This window comes from Pollicipes pollicipes, unplaced genomic scaffold (genome assembly GCF_011947565.3).
Source record: "Pollicipes pollicipes isolate AB1234 unplaced genomic scaffold, Ppol_2.1 Scaffold_7262;HRSCAF=8765_pilon_pilon_pilon, whole genome shotgun sequence".
Lineage (NCBI taxonomy): Eukaryota > Metazoa > Arthropoda > Thecostraca > Pollicipedomorpha > Pollicipedidae > Pollicipes > Pollicipes pollicipes.
This window is the reverse complement of record NW_023597055.1, coordinates 15,093,480-15,113,285: the sequence shown is the minus strand read 5'-3', so window position 1 is coordinate 15,113,285 and position 19,806 is coordinate 15,093,480. Positions and strand designations below refer to the sequence as shown.

The 19,806-nt window shown below is 54.7% G+C and overlaps 2 protein-coding genes across 3 annotated transcripts; one reads left to right on the top strand and one right to left on the bottom strand.

Moving 5' to 3' along the window:
- Positions 1–1,756: 1,756 nt before the first annotated feature.
- On the bottom strand, positions 1,757–10,784 carry LOC119114273 (U4/U6 small nuclear ribonucleoprotein Prp31). Its single transcript, XM_037238471.1, has 11 exons — positions 10,634–10,784; positions 9,950–10,044; positions 9,147–9,249; positions 8,789–8,993; positions 6,619–6,788; positions 5,942–6,099; positions 5,273–5,413; positions 4,473–4,622; positions 3,861–3,965; positions 3,054–3,173; positions 1,757–2,685 (listed from the first exon to the last, which is right to left on the bottom strand). Exons 1-11 carry the CDS (start codon positions 10,764–10,766, stop codon positions 2,581–2,583), a joined length of 1,485 nt encoding a protein of 494 aa, XP_037094366.1. The 5' UTR covers positions 10,767–10,784; the 3' UTR covers positions 1,757–2,580.
- Positions 10,785–13,895: 3,111 nt separating this feature from the next.
- Positions 13,896–15,446, top strand: LOC119114229 (uncharacterized). Of its 2 annotated transcripts, none has more exons than XM_037238429.1 (3): positions 13,896–14,037; positions 14,463–14,755; positions 15,232–15,446. In XM_037238429.1, exons 1-3 carry the CDS (start codon positions 13,908–13,910, stop codon positions 15,346–15,348), a joined length of 540 nt encoding a protein of 179 aa, XP_037094324.1. In that variant the 5' UTR covers positions 13,896–13,907; the 3' UTR covers positions 15,349–15,446. The 2 variants fall into 2 exon arrangements, with proteins under 2 accessions (XP_037094324.1, XP_037094323.1); XM_037238428.1 differs by having other exon boundaries at positions 15,151–15,446.
- The last annotated feature ends 4,360 nt before the right edge of the window (positions 15,447–19,806 follow it).

The following is a 19,806-nucleotide window of genomic DNA, read 5'->3' as shown; positions in this document are numbered from 1 at the left end:
AGGGCCTGTTGAGAGCCCCTACTTGCATGGTAATGGGCCTTTCTGAACTGTAAAGGCTTTACGTAAGCTTCTGAAGGGCCATTCTGAGCTGTCAAGAGCTCATTTTGGCCCGTATATGGCCCATTCTGACCCTTATAGGCCCCATTCTGACGTGTAGGAGGCCCACGTTCTAATTTTGGGCCTATTTTGGCACTTATGTGCCGAAGCAGTCCAAGCTGGTGCCACCCCAACATATCGAGAGTGCGACCGAGTCTGTGATGGGGGGGGGGGGGGGTATGTTGGGTTGCACCACAACGCCATGGGCTGGGTTTTGCACTACGCACTTCGACGTTGCGGGCTGGGCTTTGCACTACGCACTTCGACGTTGCGGGCTGGGCTTTGAACTACGCACTCCGACGTTGTGGGCTGGGCTTTGCACTACGCACTTTGACGTTGCGGGCTGGGCTTTGCACTGCGCACTTCGACGCTGCGGGCTGGGCTTTGCACTACGCACTTTGACGTTGCGGGCTGGGCTTTGTACTACACACGACGTTAAGGGCCAGAATGCGTGCTCACAGCACCGCCATACACCCTGGGCCGGGCTATGCGTTCATGGCATCGTATTACGATGCCATGGGCCGGGATGCGAACGCATAGTATCATACTACGGTGTGTGTGAGTCTCGTGTGGTATTGTGTTGTGTGCCCATGTAGGACTCGAAGTAATTAACGATTAACGTGTTTTGCGGTGTGAGTGTTTATCCTTCCCACGCCGTCCTCCTCAGCACCACACAGCCACCGTGCGCTGGCAATCCCCAACATAGAATGCATGGCAGTGATGACTGAAGTCGTCCCAAAGATAGAATACATGGCGGTGATGACTGAAGTCGTCCCAAAGGAAGAATACATGGCGGTGATGACTAAAGTCGTCCCAAAGATAGAATACATGGCGGTGATGACTGAAGTCGTCCCAAAGACAGAACACACGGCGGTGATGACTGAAGTCGTCCCAAAGATAGAATACATGGCGGTGATGACTGAAGTCGTCCCAAAGATAGAATACATGGCGGTGATGACTGAAGTCGTCCCAAAGATAGAATACATGGCGGTGATGACTGAAGTCGTCCCAAAGATAGAATACATGGCGGTGATGACTGAAGTCGTCCCAAAGATAGAATACATGGCGGTGATGACTGAAGTCGTCCCAAAGATAGAACACACGGCGGTGGTGACTGAAGTCGTCCCAAAGATAGAATACATGGCGGTGATGACTGAAGTCGTCCCAAAGATAAAATACATGGCGGTGATGACTGAAGTCGCCCCAAAGATAGAGTACATGGCGGTGATGACTGAAGTCGTAGGGCGCACCGACGCTGGACATGACGTCTGGAGGGCCTTATGGGTTTGAAGTGCCGGAAAGCTCGGGAAAATCAAGAAATGTCTGCGAAAATGCCATGTTCACTGTGTTCTATTTTCACGAATTTGCAGGCCACTGTTCGAAAGTCACTGTTCGTATGAATGTTCGTTCGCCGTTCGTGAGTGTAGCACGCTTAGTCTGTAAAGTACGGCTGGGTCTTAATTTGTCCAGCATTCGTGTGTCATGACACGAATATGTATGTTTTAGCTTGAAGCGGATCGTTAGCGCTCACAGTTTGCATAGCGTGGCTGCATATTTCCATAACCAGTCCTGGACGCACCAAGCACAATCCGCACCACCGACGTTCGCTCACCAGATCCGCATCCCCCAGAGTTCACAAACCGTCGCGAAAACAGCCTGTATTTGCCACTTGAGCCTTCCGGACCAAGCGCGGTCTCAGCACATCACCGCACCTGATGAAGTAGTCACACACATGATGAGAGAGCCACGCCGCCCAAACGCCGCGCGCCCACCCGGCTGGGGGGGCCGCACGCGAGACGCTTCCACCGCCCCGGCGGATACGGGCAGTCCCGGCCGCCGGCGGGCGGGGCGGCCGGGACGACCCCGCCAGCACCGCGGCGGCGGTCACACCCCGCCGGGGTATATTAGCCGCTCGCGGCCGCTGTGATGGGGGAGCCACCGAGACACCGCGCGGTGCGGAGCCGCCGTCTCCACACAGCCATGCGGCGGTGGTGAGGTCCAGGCGCGTGCACTTGCCGCAGGCGGGAGTCACGACAAGTCCACAACAGAAGTCGACGCCAGAGGCCTGGACGAATAGCCGAGCTCCGCGGAGGTAGAGCTACGATACCCCGCCGACGGGCATGACGTCCACGTTCCCCGTCCTCACGGTGCCGTGTCGTGTCTTGCATTGCCTTGTCTTGTTCACGTGGGCTCCAGCGTTCTCAGGTTCTGGCCTACACGTCACCCAGACCCCAGTAAAACCCTGGCTGTCTTCATGCTATCCCCCGAGGCCTCTGCAGGGGGCCCCGGGTGCTTCCGGAGGCCCTGCCGGTCACGCGCGTACCCGCCGCGTGCGGCCCAGCCCCGCCGCCATCGCGCCACACCCAGGAGGCCGTCGATCTCTGCCCATCGGGCCGGGCAGTGTACGGACCCGCGGCCCGCGGTGGCCTCAGGTCACGTGCCGGGGTCGTGCCTGTGACCTCAGATCAGGGGTGACCCGAACGTTCAGTCGCGCTCCACCTTGGCGAAGGAGGCGACGCTCGAGAAGTAGCGGGCGTTATCTTCTGACACCTTCTTCTCAGCCGCCTGCGGGTTGACGATCTCGAGACCCTGCCAGGGAGAGATCACACGGTTAGGTCACAGGTCAGGTCACAGGTCATATGGTCAGGTCACACGGTCAGGTCACGGGTCACGTGGCCAGGGGCCGCTACGGGACCGCTGCTCGGCTCTCGGATCTCACAAAACAGACCGCGTGGACGCCGTCACTGGACTGCACGCTAACCAGCAACTGGACTCAGCGACCACCGATGCCACCCACGGGGCCCCCTGACCTGACACCAGTCTGCCACACCCCGGGGTCTCCTGACCCAATCCGACCCGTGATCTGCCTTGAGCTGACATCGCGGCCCCTCACCCGACTCTCACAACGCCCCGCACAGCCTCTCCGGCCTATGACCTGACCTGAACCAGCCACTGACCTGGAGCGGTGTAAAGGCCACGCTGGAAGCCGTGCCAGCCACGTGTTTCTTGACGGTCGTTGTGCCGCCGTAGTTCTGCTGTCGCTGCAGACTCTTCTGCAGGGTCTTGGAGATTCGTACCTGTGATCATACGGGACAGCCGGAGACTGTCAGAAGACTGGGAGGCTCGAAACCACACGGGGCAGTCAGAAACTAGCAGACTGGGAGACCAGCACTCCAGACCACACGGAGCAGTCAGAGGCCGGCAGAAGACTGGGAGACTTGTACTCCAGACCACACGGGACAGAGACCGGCAGAAGACTGGGAGACTTGTACTCCAGACCACACGGGACAGAGACCGGCAGAAGACTGGGAGACTTGTACTCCAGACCACAAGGGACAGTCAAAGACCGGCAGAAGACTGGGACACTTGTACTCCAGACCACAGGGGACAGTCAGAGACCGGCAGAAGACTGGGACACTTGTACTCCAGACCACACGGGACAGTCAGAGACCGGCAGAAGACTGGGAGACTTGTACTCCAGACCACACGGGACAATCAGAGACCGGCAGAAGACTGGGAGACTTGTACTCCAGACCACAAGGGACAGTCAGAGACCGGCAGAAGACTGGGAGACTTGTACTCCAGACCACAAGGGACAATCAGAGACCGGCAGAAGACTGGGAGACTTGTACTTTTGGGAGGACCACTGGGAGACTGGGAGACCACACGGGACAGAGACCGGCAGAAGACTGGGAGACTTGTACTCCAGACCACAAGGGACAGTCAGAGACCGTCCCCGCCCCCGCCCGACTCCCGTGACCGACCTTGGTCTTCTCGTCGATCTGCGCTGCGCGGATGCGGCCCGTGCCGCCCTTGCCGATGTTGCCGCGCGTGTAGCCCAGGTCCTCCTGGTACGCGTCGTCCTCGATCTGACGGTGGGGGCCACGCCCAACAGGTCAGGTGCGGCCGCCGACGGCGACGCCGGGTCAACGAGCAGTAAGTCTGGGAGGTGATGTCGCCCAGCACTTTGGTTGTCACGTGCTGTGAGCGCTTAGTTGGGTTCGGTGTTCTGATGACGCCGGTGGTGATGTCCCGCGAATAAGTGACAGCCTCCAGAGCATGTTGGACAGCCTGGTTCACGTCCATTTTTGCATCCAGCCTACCCGAAACGATTGGAATCGATGGGTTCAGACCCAGGGCGTATGTCAATCCGTGCTGACATTTAACCATGTACAAGGCGGAGCGACAGTGATCCTTCTTGACATACATCCCACAGGTCTCCAACCAGCACATCCTTTCCAAAAGTTCAGCGTAACAAACTAAGGTGAACGGGGCATACTTCGTTCCGCCTCGTCCAAAACGTCTCCGACACCTGAGCCCTACACTCCACTCTTCGGCCTGGTTCAGCCTGGAGGGGCTGACGCGAGGGGTCTCACCTCTCCAAAGGTCATGCGGTTGGCCTGCTTCCTCATCTCGGTGACGGCGTAGCGCTCCTTCATCTTGCGCACGCGCTTGCCGCCGCGTCTCTTGCCCGGCATGTCGATGGGCGCCGGCAGCGGCTTCACCGCCTTCACCGGAGGTGGCTCCTGCAACGCAGCGCGGGACAAAGTCAGAGTCAGAGTCACCAGATTGTAGTTCCAGCGCGCAATGACAGCCACTGGCTCAAGAAAGGCGCCAGAGGCAGTCTTGTCATCGTTATAATCACAAACGCGCCTAGACGCTCTTACCGGAGGCGGGCACCGCGACATGGGCTAGGGCTGAGTCAGTCATCATGCACAGGTCCGTGTCACTGCCTCGCGGTTCAACTCTGCTAGACATGTCATGCTCTCGGTCCCAGCCATACCCATCAGGAGGCGGCTTCACGACTTGCACAGGTGCGCATCTGGGAAACCAGAGAAGCGGGGTTCGATCCCCGCCGTGCACGCCCTTCCCGCCAGAGCGAGAGACAGGCGACGCCACACGATCTCAGCAACTGAGTACGTCGCAAGGCCCCAATGATGACGAAAGCACGGCAGTGCGAACCCCGCTCCAGCAGCCCGCCTTACTCCCAGGCCAGACCCAGCCCCGGCCCCGGCCCCGGCCCCGGCCCCGGCCCCGGCCCCGGCCCCGGCCCCGGTCCCGGTCCCGGCCCCGGCCCAGACCCCGGCCCCGGCCCTGACCCCGACTCGGCCCCGGCCCCAGCCCAAATCCCGGCCCCAGTCTCCAGCACCGCCCCACCAGCCCTCTGTCAGCCCACCTGCATCTTGTCCAGCTTCTTCTCAATATCTTCCCGGAGGCTGCGGCCCACGTGGCCCGACGGGCACTCGTGGAAGCTGTCGACGCGCGCCGCCAGCGCCACTTTGGCCGACACCACGCGCGCCGTCTTGCGGCGCAGGTCCTGCCGTCCCGATCAGGGCAAGTCAGGTCAGGTCGCGCGCGTCACGCGTGTTACGGGAGTGACGGGTCATACGTGACGGGTCACGGAGAGCCGCGACACGGGTAACATTGCACGAATTATCGAGGACGACAGGTCACCCACGGGCGAACATGCCACAAACTGCAGGTGCTGCACCTGACATGTCCACGACCGCTTGCGGTCGCTCTTCAGTGAAGAAGCAGAGTTCAACATTGCCATTGTGCATAAAACAAATGCAGTTTTATAAGGCGACCCGTCAGGCCGACACAGATAACAAAGTAAAACAAAAATTCTAGTTGTTCCCTCCCTGCGCCACCAGGCGGATTAGGCAGCCGATGTCAACGTAGCCCTCGCCTCTCGCGATAATGAAGTAATCGCCTGTCGGTGCATACAGTTATTCAGGCCACAAGCGTCAACACCCCTCACGGAAACCGAAAGTTACCCGCGCTGGGAATCGAACCGCGGATTTCTCGGCCCCAAACCGATGCCTTCGCCCACCCGGCCACTCACGGGCGGCAGCTCCTGGACCAGCTGCGAGTAGTAGATGAAGCCGGTGTGTGGCAGCACGTTGGCCTGTGAGAAGCCGGAGAGGCTCCGCTTCTCCGCTCCCACCAGCATGATGTTGCAGGCCGGCATCTTGGAGAGGGCCGTCAGGCCTCCGGCTACGCCTGTCCGGGAGAGGGGCAGCTGCATCATCATCGGCATCAACATCATTATCATCATCATGATCATCAGCACCACCACCATCATCAACTACATCATCATAAACATCAACACCACCACCGCCATCACCATCATGATCAGCACCACCATCAACATCATCAGCAGCATCAGCAACGTCCGGCTAACCCGCCCAGTGTCCCGGCGTCAGCCGCTAGGGTCCTACGTGCGGGCGATGTGGGATATGCGGCACAACCCGTTAAAGTTACTGTTCAGGCGACTGCGGTGCCACTGCGGCCCAAAACAGCGCCTCACTAACCCACCACAAGTTCGCGGAGATCACCATTTCTCTGCCCACGCCACAGGCCATAACGCCCCCCCCCCCCTCGCTCCCACCGACTCCAGCCTTACACGAGGTGACGCAAAGGTGACCAGCCGCCCCCTCCCCCTCCCCCGGGGCCTTGGCATGCCACCTGCAATCGGCGGACTCCGGCCTCGCCGCTGGCCGACCTGCGCCGGGCCCGTACCCATGAGCTTGGCGGCGGTGGCGGCCCCCACCACGGCCGACAGGTTTGGCGCGATGAAACCCATGCGGGACTCGATGTACTCGTAGATGCGCTGCTTCTTCTGGTTCAGCTCCAGCGCCAGGTCACAGGCCTCCACCAGTCGCACCAGGTCAGCCTCGGGTAGCGGCTCACTGCAGTGAGGTCATGTCAGGTCAGGGGTGTCTGTCGACCGTGCCAGGTCAACCTCGGGTAGCGGCTCACTTGAGTCAGATCACGTCAGGTCAGGACAGACCAGGTCAGGGTAGGTAAGACAAGATCAGACCAGCTCATTTAAGGTCCCTGGTTTCAACCTGCTGCAGCAGTGGTCTCGGTAATGGCTCACTGAGAGGTGTCAAGTCAGGTCAGATCGACGACCCCACCATCCAGGCCAGGTCACGCTCGGTAGCCCAGCAAGGGGCGTTGTTGGGCATGTGAAATCGTATCACAGAATTCAACCCACCAAGTCGTGTCAGGTTCTCGCACAGGTTCACTAATGCCAGGAGGTCAGGTCAGATAGCGTCAAGTCAAGTTATAGACCTCTACCAACCGGGACGGGTTAGCTTCGAGCAAAGACTCAGTGAGGTGAGGTGAGGTGAGGTGAGGTGAGGTGAGGTGAGGTGAGGTGAGGTGAGGTGAGGCGAGGTGAGGCGAGGTCAGGTCAGGTCACATGATTCCGACTGCTGTGTGAGGTCGGGTTCGGGTGGAAGTCATCGCAAGTAGGGACGAATTCTCACAGCAGCCAACTCAGGTCGAATAAGGTCTGCCTAAGTCACGCTACGACGGGTCATCAATTTCAGATGACTCGGACCGACGCCAATGAGTCAGTACAGAGATGTGTCGGGTGCGGGCCACGTGGTGCCCGCCTGGCTTGACCGCGCTTGTTGGGCGGGCCCACCGCCGGCAGTCGGTCAGACGGCCCATCACACCGCCGGCAGCCGGTCAGACGGCCAACTACACCGCATTCAGGGGATCGACACCGGCTTCAGAGAATCGATATCGGACTCAGGAAAGTGACACCGGATTTAGGGAATCGACAACGAATTTAGGGAAGCGACGCTGGATCCAGGGAACCGACACCGCATTCATGGAATTGACAACGGCTTCAGGAAATCTACACCGGTTTCAGAGAATCGATACCGGGGCCAGGGAATCGACACCAAATTTAGGGAAGGCACTGAATTTAGGGAACTGACACCGGATTCAGGGAATCGACACCAAACTCAGGGCACCGACATCAAATCCAGGGAATCGACACCGAATTTAGGGAGTCGACACCGGCTTTAGAGAACCGATAACAGATTCAGGGAGTCGACACCGGATTCGGGGAAGTGACACCGGATTCAGGGAAGCGAAATCAGATTCAGGGAAGTGACACCAGACTCAGGGAATGGACACTAAACTCAGGGCACCGACATCAAATCCAGGGAATCAACACCAAATTTAGGGAATCGACACCGGCCTTAGGAAACCGATAACGGATTCCGGGAGTCGACACCGGATTCCGGGAAGTAACACCGGATTTAGGGAATAGACACCGGCTTTAGAGAATCATTACCGGATTCTGGGAATCGACGGCGGATTCAAGAAATCGAGACCGGATTCAGGGAAGTGGCACCGGATTCAGGGAAGCGGCATCGGATTCAGGGAAGTGACACTGGATCCAGGGAATCGACACCGGATTCAGGGAATCAACAGGGGAAGGGAAATGACACCAGATTTGGGGAATCGACACCGGCTTTAGAGAATCGATACCGGATTCAGGAAATCGACGCCGGATTCAGGGAAGTGACACCGGATTCAGGGAATCGACACCAGATTCCGGGAATCCGCCCGTCAGCACGCCGCATCATCGGAGACCCAACACACAGGAACGACGTGAACTCTGCCCACGGGCATTCCCAAACGCATCGGTCGACATTATGACATCACCAACGCTGCATAACTAAAACACAGCCGCTGGTTTCGTGAAGAAAAAAATACGCACATGACTTCAAGCACTATGGGCAGTTGAATCGTTTGTCACGATGAACAACACAGCCTGAACCAGGGCTAACATCCATCCACATCCCCAAAAGCGTATCCCCGCCGGCGTGCACACGCGCCCACCATCCCCTGCGAGGCGTCCCGGGCAGACCGACTCGGCACGCCGTACCCCTGCGTGGTGGAGGCGGTGACGGACACCACCATGATGGTGGCCTGGGTCAGTAGCTGCTGCAGCTGGTCGTTGTTCTTGACGCGCTCCAGGTCGTTGCCCAGCTCGCGCGCGGTCAGCATGTAGTCAAGTGGCGCCACCACCAGCGAGTCAAGCTCGGGGAACCGGCGGCCATACAGGTCCTTGCAGTACTTGTGGATGATGCCTGCGGCGACGCAGGCAGCCGGGGGTTAAACGTAGGCGACGCCGAGCCACGTGGCAGTCTGCATGTAAAGCCCACGCGACCAGGCGACGAGGGGTGGGGTGAAAAGCCCGTCATGCTTGTCCATAAAAATCCTGTCCCGGGATTTGAACTCACCGATCTCCGTGTCGAATTCGGCCGCCATCAGGTTGACCTCCACGATCAGCTGGTACTCGGGGTCAGCCTCCACCGGTCCCACCATGTCCTCGGCTCGCCGCTCCTGATCGCCAAGCATGGGTCAAGTTGAGGTCGCGGGGGAGGAGGCGGCGGCTCACACACCATCGCCCGTCCGCGAACCAGCGGGGTCAGGGGATAGGGGGCCGAAGACACGGCGACCAGCCGGCATCACGGCGCGTGTAGTGATGCGTCAGAACCGAGCACAAGCCGGTGCGGTCAAGTCGGACCGCAGCAAGCACACAGCAAAAACACCACAGAAGTCCGGCGCGGGGAAAATCGCAAATGACGAAAGCCTTTGGCAGGACCGGCAGCGGGGCAGCGAAGCGGTAATACACTTCGCCATGCCAGCTCTCTGATGCCCAGACCACGTCGGGCGAGTCAAACTCCCCGCCCTGCACCGTGCAATAGGTTGCGCCACATGAGCACAAACTACAAATAAATTTTGCTCATAAGGCTAGGCCACGGCCTCATAAGCTAGCAGCATCACAACCAGGACCTTTCGTAGTGCACCACCTTCGCGCACAGCTCAACTGACACGGTCCAGCAAGGTCAAATGCATGAGCGTCACCACCAATGGGGTCAGTGGGGTCTGGAACCCAGCAACTCTTACTGAGATTGCAGTATTTTTGTCTTTTGCCCACATAAAATGCCACCAAAACAGAAACGGAACCGGATAACATTCACGAAGTAGTTGCGTCCACGGCCAGATCGAGACGTTGCACGCGCTCAGGCGGCTGCAGCACCTTGGCGAAGAACTTCTCCACGGCCTGCATCATGTCCTCCAGCCGGGCAGAGCCGGCCAACTTCAGCAGCGAGTGGACCGCGGCGCCGTCGGGTGCTGAGGACAGACGTCGGCGTCAGCCGATGCCGCTCGTCCAGCACAACTGCCCGCTACACGCGACTGCCTTTGCGAATCGTGGATCCTCCTGAAGGCCTCTGGCGGCAACGATGCTTGATTCGCGACGCTCGCGACAAAGTAAACGCGGAGGGTCAAGCCAGTTGGACTGGCCAATGAGAAGGCAGACAGTCTGAACGAAGGTGGAGACGGATGGCGCCAAAGATGAAAACATTTGGACATGTCACAGTACGGCAAGAAATCGGCCCAGCCTAAAACAAGCCGTCCAACACAACAGTCGAACAGGCGCGTCGTGACAATGTTTCTCGGACGATTGGTTCATGGTGTACGCAATGACCTTTGTTCATGCCACCGCCTGAGCCCAAAGCCGCTCATGTGCAGTGTTAAAAAATGCAGTCTGCGATTTTTAAGACAGGCGATCTTCAAGGTACTCTAAAACATCATCACCCGTCATCAGTGGAAACTGTGCACATCACCTCAGTTCCACCACACAAACAAAGCTCGCAGCTTCTCAATGCATGCAGACATTGGGCGCGTTCAAAGCGAACGTCACGCTCCCGGCCGAACGGACCCTCTGGCGCGCACGGGTCATCCATCTCCATCTTCTCCTCCCGGATGACGGGCAGTGCGCTCGGCGCCTCCGGCAGCTCGTCGGCGCCGTCACCCTCCTCCAGATCGGCCAGCAGCTCCTCCGCCAGCGACATGGTGAGCGCGCGTTGTTACTGGAAGCAAGGGATATACATCTGCATTTTCCTGCCAACAGGCAAACTTCTCGTGTTTTCGCCCGCAGATATACATCGATGTCAGCGTACAATTGGCGGTGGCGTGATGACGACCAGACTTGTCAATGATAAGAGCTAAAGCTATCTTTCACGAACAGGAAAAAAACGCAAGTGATGAAATAATTATTGGTTAGATGAAGCGAGTGAGGTCCTACGACAGCAAAACAGTTTCCATCGCAAGCCGCGGCACACCGTCAAGTCCAAAAGCTCTACATCGAGTCCTGTCACCCATAGCCCGGATACGGTCGCGTAAGGTCACAGGTTGTACGACTAGCCCCGCTATGTTTACGCATGGTGGGAGGGAGGAGGCATGCCATCTCGGACGGAGAGGTACGACGCCACGGCTGCCCGTTGCCATTTCGGCGGTGATCTTTCGGCCAACAGAGGCGGAGTGACAGCAAACATTACTGACCAGGTCCGCGAACGTTACGCCTCGCACTGATAAGGGGATGCAATCCACCAAGTTTGTTTTTTTAGGATACCTCTTCAGTATGTTGTGCAATGCCGCCCAAATCATCGCTAGACTATGGGGCATCCAATGCGCGTGTTTGGACACCAAACACATGTTCCTACCTTTTGTGGTTTCGGAGCAGCGGCGGTTTTTGATTAACGCTGCCCGGCGATCTACGGCCGGCGCGAGCGGCAGACAGACATTGATAAATTAACGGAGTCATACATGACGAGCGTGTGCTCGGAGCACCTCAAACTATACACCATTATACTCACAACTGAACGAGGAACACGCGTGTTTGAGATGTGTGTCGCCAAATAACATGATCCCGTAGTTATGATGCTGTAATGTTTAAGCACGATTTCCAAGAAATTTTCCCGTGGCTTGCCATATTGGGTCCAATTATTGACCTAACAATATACAAAATAGCGCGAATCACGAAATCTCGACACCAGTCCACTGGTGTTTTAAGTCAAGCTCTATCTTTCAAGTTCGAAAATGCCTGCGGGCAGAAGTTCAAACTCACAGTCAGCTGACAAACAGCCTCCATCTGAGTGCAGCAACCCCTCACCCTTGAGCTGACCTGAGTGTGGCATGCCCTAACCCAGTTCACAAACACAAATATTCAGTAATGTCAGCACATGTGTTGTGCCTGCTCCTTGCCCAACCAGCAGACCAGCATTACCCTGTCCCTCCACCAGCACAACACACCTTGACTGTGCAGTGTACAGTGGTTTGACTAGACCAAACAGCCATGAATCCCTCCAAATTCCCCACAAATCTCACAGCCTAGCCCCAGTCTCAGACCACCTGCAGCAAATGCAAAACCAAGTGTGTCCCCAATGATTTAGTGCAGGGATGCATGGGAAATGGGACAGCATGCAAACACTGCCACCTGAAGAAGGCACCAATGATTGTAGTGAGTGGTCTGTAATATGAGTCTGTGGTCTGTAATATAATGAGTGTAGTGGTCTGTAATAAAACCCAGTGACAGCAGCAATGGTATTCTCCTGATGCAGAATATTGGTAAATGCATCAGTAGCCTTGCAGTCCACTCATAATAAACTTAAGTGTTCAGAAGCCAAATTATGCTCAGATTGCTTATAATAAACATACTCTTTGCCATAGTCCTGCTAGGAAGCATTCAGTTCATCTTAGGGGACTGCAAACTAGACAGTAGTTCTTCTGAGAGCTGCTTGTATCAAAGAGAGAAAAAAAATGTTTGTTGCAACTCCAAGAGTGCAACATATGCTTAGCACCCATCACAAGCATGTCAATGCCCATCTTTCTTAAAAGGTTTGTTAAGGGACACACCATTAGCTACACAAAAAAACATGCCAGAAGTTGTTCAGCTGATCCAGCCCCTGCACACATCCTGATAGAACATCATGCAGTTTGAACTCCAGCACTTCAGAGTGTACTAGTCTGTGACCAAGATGACAGCAATAGGTGGCAATGGTTATGACCCAAAGGTCTCCCACCAACCTCCTTTGCCATGATGGGCATGTAACATCTACATTCCAGTCAACTTCACACCCATTTACCTCATTTCTCTGGGATGACACAACATGCTAGGGAGGCCACTGTTTGCTCATTAACCAATAGTTGTTTGAAAGCTTTGCTCAATTAGTACCTCCTGGTACATTTCATGCAAGTTACTGTTAGCATTACATTTTTAGCAAATGAACTCCACTTACAATGCAAAAACTAATTTAAGGCTTTTCTGCTGATCTAAAATTTATAGACACAGAATGCCACATTGCAAAAAGACTAGAATAATAAATAGATCAAATAAGGTGGCTCAGTCTCAAACTAGTCTGCAAATACTCTATTCACCTCCCCAGACACCTGTGTGACATAGACTTGCTGCACATCATGAGTTTAGTGTAAAAGCACCATCCCAAATATGCCGCAAACGTGTGTGAGCATGAACGTACCTGTCCTCCCTTAAGGCAGTTCGCAATGAGCAGGAGGGTAATATCGGGTACACCAAGGGATCGACCCACCAACACGCACCCGCCCTCAACACACGAGCGTTATCGGCACTGCAGGTGCACGCGTTTACCGTGGCTAACGTTTTGATGACATTCGCGTTGGTTTGGTAGCACTGGCGCCAGATTTCTCACAAATTATGGAGACATCCAATACTGACTTGAAACTCGCATATCATATCAACACAGCCAATCAGAAGGTTTCATTTGCGTAAAGGCTGCAATCCGATTGGGTACTGCCTAACGCGTACATTGAAGTCTGAGCAAATGGCCGATGAAGTAACCCTGGAGCTGAACGCTGAGCATGGAAAGGCTTGGGTGGTGGTTATGGGCAAGTTAGTCGATTTCGCGTTGAGATGTGCGTTTAAACTATGTCATACTCTGTCTTGAAAATTGCACTTAGCGGGTATGCATGATCTTGTAACTGCGTTACTCCACCTCTGCTCATGGACATGTCAATGGCAGGATGCCGCCTCATGGGGTTGATAGCAGTCCCAGTTAATGTTTGTGTGTGGTCGATTAGCCTGAGGTGTTTCTCTAAATGTGCATGTTTTGAGCACTCTAAAAATATTCTCTATTTTCAGGCCGCTTTTTTGATGGTGCTTCACTTGCCACACAACAATGGATCTACCAGAGGAGCACTTGGATGGGCTCAAAGTTATTGCAACATTGTCTGACAAGCCCTTCAAAGCTATTGTGAAGCGGGCTGTTCTGGATGGAACAGATCCATCAAAGAGGGAACATGTCTCATGTAAGCTTTCAATGGTTGGGATATCTTGCTGTTTTCTTGATATCTCATGAGACAAATTTACAGAATTAGTGCTAGTAATGAGAAGTCAATAGCTTTGTTCCCATGGTTGCCCTGTTACTACCTTGACCCATCATTGGTTATTTTGAGTTATATAGAAAGATGTGTCAATGGAAACATTACAGAGTCAGCCAACCAGGATAAGTCCATGTGCCCAGAAGTGTTTGAACTTTTCAAATGTTGCTCAGGTCAAGCTGCATGTTCATCACCATATCCTGTATGGTAATGCACAAGGGTCATATCCTGTCTATATCTGCTGTGATGACTGCATCACCATGTTGTAAAGTTCAACACAATTTTGTCCATCTACACCAAGCCTCCCCCAGTTATCCAGCCCCATGTCCCTGACCAATGCCCTGTGCCCCCAGCACTCCTGGTGAAGTGCCCAGACCTGGCCGCTGACCAGGTGCGCTGCTGCCACGCTGCCCTGCTGGCCACCTTCGTCGAGCACGTGCGTCGTTCGCCGTCGGACTCCGACCCGGCGGGCGAGGCGCGGCTGGCTACGACGCTGGAGGAGGCCGGCTGGATGGCCGAGAGGCAGACCGCGCTGCTGGAACTGGTGGCGCAGGCGCGGCCGGCGGCGCGTCAACTGTTGGCAAGGGTCGGCTACGAGCCGCCGCGGCTGGTCGACGTCAGGTGGCGCGAGGTGGTCACGGTGCAGGTGAGAAGGGGTCATGGTGGGTCACAGTTGGTGAGTGAGGTTGCAGAGATGCAGAGGTCAAGAATCTATCAGGACAGCATTGAAGTCAGGTTGCCACTTCACATCATGCTTTCATTAATGTGACGTGATCAGTACTTCATGACTTTAAGGCCGCCACTTCAGTTAAAACAAGTCGCAGTCGTCAGTCTAATGCTGCACAGGTCAGCAGTGGATAACTCAGTTTTCCAGCAAACTAACAGGGATCATGTGGGTTTTCAACAAACACCTTTAAGTTCAAACCCGCAGCCGTATGACCGTCTCTCTTCTGTGCTTACCGCATTTCCCGCCGTCTTCGTGCCACCCCGCACCGCCGAGTGGCGCCGCCTGAACTCCATCTCCCCCCCCCCTCTCCGCAGTCGAGCGTGGCCGGCGCGGCCGCGAACCGGCCGCACTTCGAGGTAACGTTCGTGATGCTGCCGTCTGACAGCGCCGTTCAGGAGCTGACGCTCACCTGCTCACGCGAGCGGCTGCAAGAGACAGTGACCTCACTGCGGCAGGCGGTGCGCGCGCTGGAGACGATCGCCGACGGCTCGGCCTCGCTTCCCGAGCCGTGACGGGTCGCCTGGCGGGCTGCGCCAGTCAGTGACGCCTCGCCTCACCTCCCGCCGTGTCGTGGCAGCGGCCCGCCCAGCAACCTGTGTGGATGGACATCTCCGTCCGATTCGCGCCTCCGTCCGGAGTGTGACGTCTCACCCGCGGCGGGTTTGCCTCGCCTTGCGAAGCGGACCGAGTCCGCCTCGCGAAGCGCGCCGGGTCCGCCTGGCGAAGAGGGTGGGGTCCGTCTGGCGAAGCGAGTCAGGTTCGCGTGACGAAGCAGGTGGGGTCCGCCTGGCGAAGCGGGTCTGTCTCACCTTGCGAAGCGGGCAGGGTCCGCCTGGCGAAGCGGGCCGGGCTCGCCTCGCTTCTCGCGTCGCACTGCGTCGGGATGTGCGTGTGTGACGGACGGAGTTCGCCCCGCAGCAGACCGCAAAAGCAGCACTGTGGGAAGAGACTACCCAACCGTGGCTGTTATGGGCCGGGCTGGGACGCTCGGTAGTGGCTGGTGGCTGCGGGAAGCGTGTTACGCTGTGTTACGACATGATATACCAGATTATGCATCAGATAGGTGTGTGACGTGTCGGTTGCAGGCAGGTGACGCGTGCGTCCATGGGTCGTGCTGATATGCGTTGTCAAACGAGCGAAGCGCGAGTTATTCCTGTCTGGCAAGCGCGATTGTCTTGATGCGGAAGTGAAGAAGGCATTGTTTTTGTTTGTCGTGATGACAATCGAGGATTTCCATGGACAACTGAATTCATTAGGCATGAGATAAGCATGCGTATCGAGCGAAATCTGGGACATTGCAGTAAATTTTCCACACCCCTGTGACACTGCAATCTGTGATCGTTTCCATAATCCAGATGGAGTGATAAATATCCTCTCTATGATGTAACTCAGTTTTGGTGTAATATAGTGTGATACTCGCATAGCTATCTATGCCATTTATATCAGCTGAATATTGCAGTACGTGGTATAATACATTCATAAATAGTTAACTTTGCAAGTTTATTTTGTTGTTATGCTGTAACGTTCAGGTGTGTTGTGATGCGTGCTGTTGCGTGCGTAGATGTGCTATACACAACAGAGACATATATATATATATATATATATATATATATATATCTCTCTCTCTCTCTCTCTCTCTCTCTCTCTCTCTCTCTCGCCGCCGTATATATATATATATATATATATATATATATATCTATCTATCTATCTATCTATCTATCTATCTATCTATCTATATCTATATCTATATCTATATATATCTATATACGGCGGCGAGAGTGCAGTGCGTGAAACAGTGGCGTCCCTCCCCCGACGGCGGACAGTCTTTAATTGCCCCTATGAAGTTGCATGACGAGCAAATGGTTCAAAGTAAGCATGCCTTCCCCCCCCCCCCGCCCTCCATCTTGTCAGAGAATTTCGTCACTGTGGCAGCGATTTTCACAGCGTTGAGTTATGACGAAAGACGCATTGCTGCCATTGGTAATGAAAGCGCTCCCGCCCCTGCAGATACCGTGCCATCACTTTGAAAGACAACTTAGTTTTTGTCTCCCGCACCCACATTTGCATGTTGTATATCGAAAAAACTGGGCTGGACCGTCTCCCTACGCAGTGCGCGATCGCACGTTCGTGGCTGTATGCTCAATTGCATGGTATACGCCTGGTTCCGGAAACAGATTCACCTTACGAAAGGCTATTTCATATTGACTGACTCATTGTGACGGGACTTAGGGGGAGGGGGGGGGGGGGGGGGGCGCAGACAACTACAGGTGGACCAGGGGCATGACCACTGTCAGATGGGCATAACGGAAGGCTTTGATCACGTGAGAGGAGGCCCCCCATCACGTGAGAGGAGGCCTCCTTCACGAGGAGAGCTGACCCTCGCGATGGGAGGAGACATCCGTCGCGAAAAGCGGGAATCCGCCGCGAGAAAGGGGCCCTTCCACGGAAAGAGGAGACCCCATCACGAACGGAGGAGGTCCCGTCACAAAGAGACCAGGGCCCGCCACAAAGAGAGCAGATTCGTCATGAAGAGAGTAGGCCCGTCACGAAAAGATAAGACCCCGTTACAAAGAGCAGGCTTCGTAACGAAGAGAGAAGTCTCGATCGCTGACGGAGAAGTCGCTGTCATCAAAGATAGAAGGCCCTCATATCATGGGGATGTTTTACAGTAACAAGCCATGCTAAGACGACCAGGCTCAAGCATTGCTGAGGGAAGGACACAAATCACATGCGTTGGGGAGACGAGCGACAGGGGCCTTCTACCGCTGTGTCTGAGCGAGTAGCTTCGTGTTTGTATTGAAATTCAGCACCGGGCTCCGATTTTTGTTATCTTTTGTCAAGGAGTCAATCTACTCAGATTATGCATGAACATGCATTCCATTGAATCAAGCCAATGAAAGGTCAGCATTGGGATGCCCTGTTATTCTTTTTTTACCCAAAAAAACAAAAACAAAAAACAAAAAACAAAAACAACACAAGACGGGCATCATATTGCCATTAATGGATGCGATCCGCACTCCCCCGACCTAAAAAAAAGGTCAAGGATCAAGACCATGCAAAACTGGCTACCCTGGCATTCTTTCCCTCCCAGCCACAGCTAAAGTTGCACACAATTATGTCTCATTCTTACTTTTATGACGACACATCTTCGAGGACAAAACAGGGAACACACAACATCAGGGAATTTTAACAGATGACACTGTGCTTTGAGGGAACACATTGCACAAGCGTAACACTGCGAGTGTCACTTGCACAGCTGTACTAAGCACGCCCGTCGCCACAGCGGATGGCGCCAACTGCCTCCACCTGACTCATTCTGGGCTTACTTAAAAAGTTGGCTGAACGCCGTATAATCATTACCTTGCCAGCAGCAGGGGCAGATGCAGGATTTCTTGGGGATGATAACGCAGTATTATGCCCCCCCCCCCCTAGAGTTTAGCTCCCGCACAAAAAATCCAGGAATTCTGGCCATCAAATTTTGAATTTCTTAGCAAGCTATTTTTGATATGGGGATGCGCCTTACTGTGCTTAGCCCTAGCAGAATAGGCATGTTGCGTACGCACATATATGGAGCTTATTCATTTTGTTCAGACCGTGGTAAGTGCTGCCATTTTGAAGTTAAGTCTTTCTGAAAGACATCGCAAAATGAACCAAATGTGGCCGCCGAATACCATCAATATCAAACAAGAGGTTGATTTCTAGCTCATTCACAGCCAGCCGGCTCGTCGATGTCATCAGCTTACGGCTGATGATTAATGCAGAGTTGTTGCCTTGTTTGCTGTGAAGAAGTAAAACACATGGTAGGATTTAAAATGGATTAAGAACGCGATGCGCATCGCGCAGTTATAATAGGTATCACAAAGTCAATAACCAGCAGAAATGACACCTACGACGTCGTCGGCACGTAAAGCTATGTTGGACTAATGCGCGTACACTTTCATCGGCACGCTGCTAGCGCTGTTCTAAGACCAATGCACCGAGGCTAACAGGGACGAAACCGAAGCGATCATGGGTGCCACGGCAGGCCAACAAAAAGGTCTCCGTCAACAATTAAACGGTTCTCAGAGCAAGCGAGAAGAACTCAAGACCGTCGTGGCGAGCTCCTGACTGATCGGGAGCACTCCGGGAGACCGACATGTGGCGCGGCTTATGTACCCCGCGGGACACATGCTGTTTTTAGTGCGATTAGGCTATTCCTATGACGTGTGTATTTTTCTTGTAATCCCGGGGACGGTATTGAGCAGGTTTACTTCAGATGTGGCGCGCGGCGCACCTACCCGCCGCGGGCCACATACTGTGTTTTTTCAACGTGCGAGTACGGTTTTTGTTTTTACGCTTGACCCGAATGCTCATTCCGGACATGTGCGCCAGGAAGATCAATAAGAGGCGGCCCGTTAAAAACACCGACCCCGTCGGGGTTGGGGGCTCAGTGAGACAGGTACAGAGTGGGGGGCCCTATCGGTCTGGTGTATCGACGGCTGGACACTCGACGTCCTCACTTCGGCGCAATGTAAGGCCAGCTAAGGAATCGCCGACCCTTTTGCGATTCTGGGGGTTCCGGCCCTCTTTTCCTCCTTTTGGAGACATTTGAAGAAAATGCGTTCTGTGTTTTTTTAGAATACGTACTCGCACATTATTCCTAGTCTATTATATGACGTGTGCTATTTCGTGTTGCATTCTGCTCTCGATAATTATGCAATATATCGATGGGTTGCGATATTTTATGTTTCATTGTGCGTCCGCCAAGTGACTGTCGGATTTATCAGTTATAGGCTGTTGTACAACATTTTTTGATTTTTCCGATAACTTCCATAGAACGACGGCTGGCGTTGAACGTCGAGCAGGAGAGCGGAGAATCTGGCGGGTTGATCTGATCACTGCGCGTTCACGCCATCAACGACGACTACTCGCCGGGGCTATTTAAGTCATGACATATTATATAAACACATTGAACATATTATTGTCGATAG

What these genes read in the sequence shown, in the direction of transcription:
- LOC119114273 (XM_037238471.1), bottom strand. Translation starts at nt 10,766, where the DNA reads ATGTCGCTGGCGGAGGAGCTGCTGGCCGATCTGGAGGAGGGTGACGGC. An exon ending in CGAATTCGACACGGAGATCG is followed by an intron (nt 8,994 to 9,146) that starts GTGAGTTCAAAT and finishes GCGTCGCCGCAG; the next exon opens with GCATCATCCACAAGTACTGC. An exon ending in CACCGCCGCCAAGCTCATGG is followed by an intron (nt 6,100 to 6,618) that starts GTACGGGCCCGG and finishes TCTCCCGGACAG; the next exon opens with GCGTAGCCGGAGGCCTGACG.
- LOC119114229 (XM_037238428.1), top strand. Translation starts at nt 13,908, where the DNA reads ATGGATCTACCAGAGGAGCACTTGGATGGGCTCAAAGTTATTGCAACA. An exon ending in AAAGAGGGAACATGTCTCAT is followed by an intron (nt 14,038 to 14,462) that starts GTAAGCTTTCAA and finishes CTGTGCCCCCAG; the next exon opens with CACTCCTGGTGAAGTGCCCA. An exon ending in GCGAGGTGGTCACGGTGCAG is followed by an intron (nt 14,756 to 15,150) that starts GTGAGAAGGGGT and finishes CCCTCTCCGCAG; the next exon opens with TCGAGCGTGGCCGGCGCGGC.